Source organism: Catharus ustulatus, chromosome 13 (assembly GCF_009819885.2).
Source record: "Catharus ustulatus isolate bCatUst1 chromosome 13, bCatUst1.pri.v2, whole genome shotgun sequence".
Classification (NCBI taxonomy): domain Eukaryota; kingdom Metazoa; phylum Chordata; class Aves; order Passeriformes; family Turdidae; genus Catharus; species Catharus ustulatus.
Genome location: NC_046233.1, coordinates 15,226,952 through 15,234,773, shown reverse-complemented (window position 1 = coordinate 15,234,773; position 7,822 = coordinate 15,226,952). Strand labels below are relative to the sequence as shown.

Below are 7,822 nucleotides of genomic sequence, written 5' to 3'. Positions count from 1 at the left end.
GGGCCGCTCCGCTGCGCGCCGCCCCGGGGCGGGCCGCGGGAGGAGCCGCACCTGCCCCGCCATGTCGGGCGAGTGGCTGCGGCGCTGGCGGCGGGGCGGCCCCCCAGAGCGGCCCGGCGGAGCCCCGGCACCGGGCCCGGGCCCGCCGCCGCCCGCCCTGCGCTACCGCCGGCCCAAGTTCGTGCCCGGCGGCGCCGAGGAGGCCCCGCGGGGCGGGCGGGCCGTGAGGGGCGCCGGGCCCGAGCGCGCGCTGCCCTGGGGCGCGGGATACGCCGAGTGAGTGGGGCCGGGCGGGGCGAGCGGCGCTCCGGGGCGCTGGTACCGGGCAGTAGTGCGGGTTTGGGGGGTGCGGGGGGCTCCGGGGCTCCTGGCGGGGTGCAGCTGCCCACACCGCTGCCCACCCCCTGCCAGCCGCAGGGCCGGCACCTGGGCTGCGAGGGCGGCACCGCTCTTAACAAAATGCCTTTTAAACAAAGGAAGGGAGCACAATATTTTTAGAAATCTCTCGGTTTGCTGTTTTAACTAGCTCAGGCAGAACTCTAGCCAGGAGCTGTCCCCACGTCCTGGCCAGACCATGTCATGGCCCCATGGTGTTGGGATGGCACAGCGTGGAACGCAAGGAGAGCACAGTCCCGTCCAGGGACAAACATTCCCAAGGCTGGAAGGAAAAGCAAGGGTGGTGGTTCTGCAGTGCACTGTGTCAACAAGGAAATGGCACGGTTGGGCTGCTGATTAGGGCTGCCCAAGGCCAGAGTGCGGGTCTCTGTGTCCTCAGCTGGGTTTCTCCCTGCTGCACATAAATGACTTCATATTTCAGTCATCAGCAAAGAGATCCATGAGTTTGAAAAGGGAGCAGGGAGCATGGGGCAGGAAAGGAGGGGCAAGGTGCAGCTGTATGTAGGGGCTGCAGAGGAGCCAGCACAGCTGGCTGGGAGCAGGAGAGCTGCAGTGTGTCCCCACACCTCACCTGGAGTGTTTGCAGGGTTATCAATGCCGACAAGTCGCAGTTCAATGAGGACCAGGCAGCCTGCTGTCAGATCTCTGTCCGGAGGAGAGAGCCAGGCCTGGAGGAAGACGAGGAATGGCTGATCCTGTGCTCCACACAGGTATTGCCCCCAGGCAGGCTGTGCTCACCCTGCTGTCAGCCTTTTGTTGCCACCCAAGGGCAGAGGTTCAGGAATCACAGGATTGCTCCATCAGTCCTACATTCCCATGTGCTGAAACCCTTCCTTGGATGTGTTTTGGGGACCTGTGTACCCTGTGGCCAGCAAATATGTAGCTCTGTTTGTAAATGCCATTTCTGCATCCATGGTCCATGAGTTGCAGCATTTGAGGTCATCCAATCCCTTGGTGCCCTCACCTTTCCTGTCTTCCCTGTGCTTTTGAGGGCCAGTATGTCCAGTATGTCTTGCCATCGCTTTGGCAGCATCACTGGGCACACAGGATGCTCTCACCAGGCTCTGCCTCACTTCTTGTGAAATGGCCCCACCTCCCCTGATATAGCACATGAGGCTGTGTGGTGCAAATGCAGATTCTCAGAGCTCAGATGATGGGTCTGGCAGAGCAGCACATGGGTATTGCCTGAGTTTGAGCTGCACAGGAGATTTACCAGTGGCAGGGAAGGGTAGCTGGGGTGGAAAAGTCAGGCAAAACACCTACATTGGCATCTGTACATCTTCAGCCCCTCTCTTGTCCCTCTTCCTCACAGCAGTTTCTGACTGGTCACTACTGGGCTCTGTTTGATGGCCACGGTGGCCCAGATGCTGCCATCATCGCCTCCAACTACTTGCACTACTGCATCAAGCAGAAGCTGGAGGAGGTTGTGGGAGGAATCACCGATGCCCAGCCCCCCATGCACCTCAGCGGACGCTGTGTTTGTGACAGTGACCCCCAGTTCGTGGAGGAGAAGCACATCCACGCAGCAGACTTGGTGGTGGGAGCCCTGGAGAATGCCTTCCAGGAATGTGTGAGTACCCTGTGCAGGGCACCAGTCCTGCTGGCCCAGGCAGTCACAGTCTGTCCCTCCCTGAGCCCTGCAAGGGCAGGGTCTGCAGTTCTGCTGCTCGCTGGATAGGCTGGAACACTGGGGCAAACCTTTAAATGTGCTGAGAGCACTCTGGGTCAGACCCCAAGGCCAGCCTCAGAGTTATATGTTGGCAGTGCTGACCCAGAGCACAGCTCCAGTAGCTCTGTACAATTCTGTAGGGCAGGAAGGTGGCTGTTGTCATGCTCATACAGCATGTACAAGTCTGAGTTCTCCCCATCATCCTCCTAAAGCCTCCACAGTCCAGGAGGAGCAGCTGTGTAGGCTGTATAGAAGCAACGTTGCCTGTTAATTTGCTGGTTTCCTGTGGCCCATCCACAGACAGTTTTGGTTCTGGATTTCTGCTGGGAGGGATGACACAGTGTGTAAAAAGCAGCAGCCCAGATCACGCCATTCTCCAAACTTGTTGAAACCAATAGGATGAAGTCATTGGCCAGGAGATGGAAGCTACAAACCAGACAGGAGGTTGCACTGCTCTGGCTGCCCTTTATTTCCAGGGAAAGCTGTATGTGGCCAATGCTGGGGACAGCAGGTGAGTCATAATAAAAGGGGGAAGTTGATGGGGATGACAGCTGAGAGTTAAGCAAGGTTTTCAGGATCTTACTAGTTTCAGCTGGGATAGAGTTCTAGCGAGTACTGTTGAAAAGTCACTGATGTTTAAGTTGTGCAAGCACTGCTCAGCAACAGTCAGGGATTCTTCAGCTTCTCACTCCACCAGCAAGGAGGTTTGGGGGCACAAGAAGCTGGGAGGGGACACAGCTAGGACAGCTGACCCCAAGTGATCCAAGGGATTGTTCCAGACCACACGGAACCATGCTCAGTGTGTGAACTGAGGGGAAAAGTGGCCTGGGGCCACTGCTGGGCAAGTGGCTGGGCATCAGTCAGCAGGTGATGAGCAATTGCACTGTGCATCAGTTGTTTTCTATATTCTAATTATTTTCTCACTATGATTTTCCCTCCATTCCTGTCCTAATAAACTTTCTTTCTCTCAACCCACAGATTTTACCTTCTTTTTTCCCAGTTATCTGCCCCATCCCACTGGGTGTGGGGGAGGGAGTCAGTGGCTGTGTGGTGTTTAGCTGCCAGGTTAAACCACAACTCTGATTTAATCCTTCAGATAGTAAATGTGCAGCCCAGCCATCCCCCTTCTGTCTGGCATGGGACCTGTTGGAAGAAAGGTGCTCTCATGCCTTCTGGAACAGTTTGGGGATTTCAAGGGACTAAAGCTGCCCAGACACAGCATTGGGGTTATAATGCAGCAGTACACTCAGCCTGGCAGGTGTTAAAAAGTGAAGGGTGATTTCCCTCGCTTGGCTGTGGCCCCCCATTCCTCTAACAGTGAGCACTGTCAAACCAGGCAAGCACATTTCTCTGCTGCAAAGGTGCAATTGCAATGGAGCTGTTTGAAACACAGTGGCATTTTTTAAAAGTTTTGGGTGCACAGCTATTCTCTGGCACAGCTGAGCTTTGCCTCTTCCCCCTTGTAGGGCAATTCTTGTCCTGAAGGACAACATTGTGCCCATGAGCACTGAGTTCACCCCTGAATCAGAGAGGCAGCGAATTCAGCACTTGGTGAGTGACTCCTTCCACACATCAGACAATCCAGCTGCAAGCATCCCACTGAGCCAGAGAGGGCTTGTGGCCAAAGGACTTCCAGCTTTCCTTGAGGGCCACTATGTGGCCATGTCAGCTGGCAATAGCCTGGGAGGGCTGGGGTAGAAATTCAGCCAACAGTCTTTGGTATGGGAGATGTTCGTGTCCACATTGGAACATGCTTTCCCAATTCTGGTCTCCATTCTGCTGCTGGGAGTACCAGTCCTGAGGCAGCAGCAGCTCAGGTGCCCTACTCCACTGAAGAAAAGGCTGTCCATGCTCATCCCTCCATTTCCTCCTCCAGGCTTTCCTTTTCCCCAAGCTCCTGGATGGTGAATTCACCCGCTTTGAGTTCCCACGGAGGCTGAAAGGAGATGATGTGGGCCAGAAAGTGCTGTACCGGGATTACTTCATGGAGGGCTGGTGAGTCCCTTCTGCCTGAGGGCAAGGCTGCAGCACAGGGCAGCCCTACCTGCTCACACCCATGGGGAAGTGAAGGGAGAAGGGGCACATCCTGCTAGTGAGAGCAGCAGCACAATGGTAGGGAAGGATGCTGTGAGCAGCTCCCTCCAAAGGACCAGGGCCTGGCAGGGTGGTTAGAAAACAGTCAGGATGGTCCTTCTGGCATTCAGCGTGGTGGGGCTGGTGCAGGGAGTCCCAAGCTGGTGCAGGAACAAGCTGGGGAGGAAGGGGAAAGTGAAGATCACCCTGCCCCATCCTCAGTGAGCTGCCTCTGCACTGGGACACCACAAGGGTTCAATGAGAGTCAAAATGCTCTGGCTGGGTTGTACTATCAAGTCAGACAAATCCCAAATCAACAGTGAATTCTGTGTTCCAGGGGGTACAAGACGGTGGAGAAAGCTGACCTCAAGTATCCTCTTGTCCATGGTCATGGGAAGCAGGTAGCTTAATGCTTTACACACTGGGAAGGCACAGGCAAGTCTTCTGGGGGTCCTCAGTGTCCCTGTCACTCATGTCACACTCTGGGGCCCTACAGCTGGAGCTCTGGTGTTCTCCAGCACAGTACACTCCCACAGCATGGACACAGCAGCTTCCTTTGCTGCCTGGCTGGTGCAGTCCAGAGCCCTCTGGAGCACCCTCTTCCAAAGTACAGCAAAGCAGATGGCAGCCCTTAGGGATGCCCTTTCCTCATCTCCACTTGATTCAGATGAGAACTTCATCAGCTCCCACTTGGGACTCTCTCCTTTAGCTCTAGTGTCTTTTCCACAAATTGTCCTTGAGGAAAGGCTGAGAAATGAGCCTGGAAAGGGAAGGAGGTAGGGAGAAGCAGTGACTGCATCCATCCAGCATCTGCCTGCTGGAGTTGAGCAGAAAGTCCCATCACCTCTCCCAGCACTACAACCCACATTCCACCCCTTTTACTGAGTCAGTGCAGAACCTCCTTTGCCAGAACAAACAGACACCCCCAAACCAACCCAATTTTCTTTCTTGCCGCCCCAAACTAAGAGCAGATGTCACCATGGGCTTCCTGACTTCTGTAGCATTACCCAGAGCACAGCAGGGGTCATGTGAAGCCATTCACAGTCAGGCTGTTTCCACACTCCCATCCCATTTCACCTGATCACTCCTCCATCTCCAAAGTCCCTAGAGGCTGTTCTGGGTGCTGCTTGGAGAAAGGTCCTAAAGCAACACACAGATCAGTCAGGACAAGCCATACATCAGCCAGTAAAGGCACCACACCTCGATGTTTCAATCCTGTTTTGCTTTGTTTGTGGCCAGGCTCGCCTGCTGGGGACTCTGGCTGTCTCTCGAGGCCTGGGGGATCATCAGCTCAAGGTCATCGACACCAACATTGAAGTCAAACCCTTCCTTTCCTGCATTCCTAAGGTCAGTCACAGCACATGGGAATTGTAGGGTGGAATTAAACAAGCTGCTGCTCTGTAGGATGGATTTTTACAGACTTGGCAGGTCTTAGCATTTCTCCAAGCACCCTGGTCCCAGTGTGTCATCTTTCAGGGAAAGTCTTATCTCCCTGACCCCTCTGTTACATTGCAGGAATTCTCACAAGTTTACACCTCTGCTTTCCAGGTGAATGTATTTGATTTTGCTCTGCATGACATTAAGGAAGATGATGTCCTCATCATGGCAACTGATGGCCTTTGGGATGTTCTGTGCAATGACGAGGTGGCCCATGTGGTCAGGAGCTTCCTTGCAGAAAACAGGACAGATCCTCAAAGGTAATGCCAGCTTTGCCTTTGTTTTCCTTTCCAAAGAACCTGGTCAGACCTAAAGCAGGCTGAGATCCCACTGTTTCCAGGTCAGCTCTGGCATGACCACTCTTTTCTATGATTTTGGAAACTGCCTGCTAATCTGTCCCTATCCTAAAGTAACAATTGTAAAGCTGATGTCTATAAAAACCCTGCTAGTTTGACAACACAAAGCCACATCTCAACACTGTACCTAAGAGGAATGGTTGCTATATTAGCCCAAGCCTGCATTTTTCTACCCACAGGTTTTCAGAACTGGCCAAGTGCTTGGTATGCAGAGCCAGGGGAAAGAAGAGAGGCCACCAGTGGATGCTGGATGACAGCCATGAGGCATCCTATGATGACATCTCTGTATTTGTCATCCCACTACACAACAGGGAAGAGGACTGACTGTCAGCAGCTCTGTGTTCCCTTACTGTGGTGCCATCCAGCATCAGCCTGAGACTGAGGGATTTCTGCTGCACACATGTACGCTCTCTTCCAGCAAAACCATTTGCAGCGGAACCTGAAATGCACAGCCAGCACTTGGCACAGGATGAACAAGATTAGCTCCTTAACAACATGCAAGAGAAGCACAGTGGGCAACAACTTTCTCATTGTTGGACCAAGGAGAACTTGCAGAGGGGGCCATGCAAGCCAAAGGGCACTTTTTCTAAGATCTTTGCGGTACAGTGGCACTCAAATCCATATTTCTACTGATCCCTGTCCCTTTTTAATATTGAACAATAAGGATCAATTGAGATCCAGCCAGTCTGAAGAGCTGGCTTTTAATCAGACTTGAACTAAGCTGAACTGGATGCATAAGCTAAAGCATCTCTCGTATCCATTTGCTGTAACGTGAGATGTGCTGAAAACCTGGGAGCTGCTGCCAAGACAGCATTGGGCACAGCCGTGCCTGTGGCACGGGAATGCTGGAGCAGTAGCCCAGACCTTTTGAAACAGTTGCCATTTGTAGGCAGCACCACCTCAAATCCAGAGGATGGAGCCACTTGAAGCTTCACCCTGGTGTACAGAAGCCTCCTGTGCCAGGATACGTGCCTTACTCTTACTTAAGAACACTGAAGTGTACTAGTAACAGAGTGTACAGATTTCTAACAAATCTTAATCCACATTTGCTGACACTTTCTCTATTCAGGTCATTTCTGATAGCAAAGCAGGTTTTGTAGCAGCAGCACTAATGAGAAGCAAGGTGTTTCAGTGTATCAGCTGATTGAGTAGAAGAGCTCCAAGTAAAATAAAACCAGTTTGTTGCAATTTGTCTGCAGTGCTGAATTCAAGCACTTATTCCAGCAGACACAGCAGAATTGTCTTAAACTCTAAGGATCTGCTTCCCAACCTGTTTATTAGCCAGGTAAATTCATGTCTGGACAAGCTTCCCATCTCCCCAAGTCCCCACTCTGGTTTTCATTACTCATTACACAAGTTCCAGGATTCCCTAGAGGAGCAGCCAAACCCCAGTGTGTGTTTAAGTTCCGCACGGATGAAAGTCCAAATAAAAGTACTTTGTTTTTTTTTCTCATGCATCTTACCATGGTGTTATTCCTGCTGTTATTCTGGGCTGGAGGAAAACAGCCTCAGAAAATCACTGGGGAGTTTTTGCTTTTAATTTGTGTTTGCTTGTCACCAGAAGCATCCCCTTACCAGATCTGCTGCAAGGGCTTGGTGCCAAAAGATTATTTCCTGCACTGGGAGGAAAGTCCCCCCAGGAATGGGGCAGCCTTCTCAGCTATCTGCTCAGGGTTTAAGCAAGGGGTAGAATGAAAAACATTTCTCTCCAGCTTAACTTTTCCCCCTATCCTCCTAAGTCTGACCTGAAAACAATGCACATGAGGATTCACCCATGGTAATGATACTGGCTGCTGTCCTCCCTTCAGTAGCTGTAACACATTTATATGCATTAACTGTAATGATCCAAGATTCCTGTTACTCAAATCCAGTAAGTTATTTTCTCATCTTG

General features: G+C 52.4%; 1 protein-coding gene across 1 annotated transcript; it reads left to right on the top strand.

Annotated features, from left to right (window-relative positions):
• The first annotated feature begins 61 nt into the window (after positions 1-61).
• PPM1M (protein phosphatase, Mg2+/Mn2+ dependent 1M) lies at positions 62-7,384 on the top strand. The gene is made up of 10 exons (XM_033071395.2): positions 62-276; positions 983-1,106; positions 1,712-1,966; positions 2,464-2,576; positions 3,532-3,616; positions 3,942-4,060; positions 4,476-4,539; positions 5,378-5,485; positions 5,687-5,835; positions 6,111-7,384. The coding sequence occupies exons 1-10, from the start codon at positions 62-64 to the stop codon at positions 6,253-6,255; spliced, it is 1,377 nt and encodes a 458-aa protein (XP_032927286.1). The 3' UTR covers positions 6,256-7,384.
• The last annotated feature ends 438 nt before the right edge of the window (positions 7,385-7,822 follow it).

Bases quoted from the DNA above. Each gene is read 5' to 3' on its own strand.
- PPM1M (XM_033071395.2), top strand. From the start codon at position 62: ATGTCGGGCGAGTGGCTGCGGCGCTGGCGGCGGGGCGGCCCCCCAGAG. The intron at 1,967-2,463 runs GTGAGTACCCTG...TGAAACCAATAG, and splicing joins AGAATGCCTTCCAGGAATGT to GATGAAGTCATTGGCCAGGA. The intron at 5,486-5,686 runs GTCAGTCACAGC...TCTGCTTTCCAG, and splicing joins TCCTTTCCTGCATTCCTAAG to GTGAATGTATTTGATTTTGC.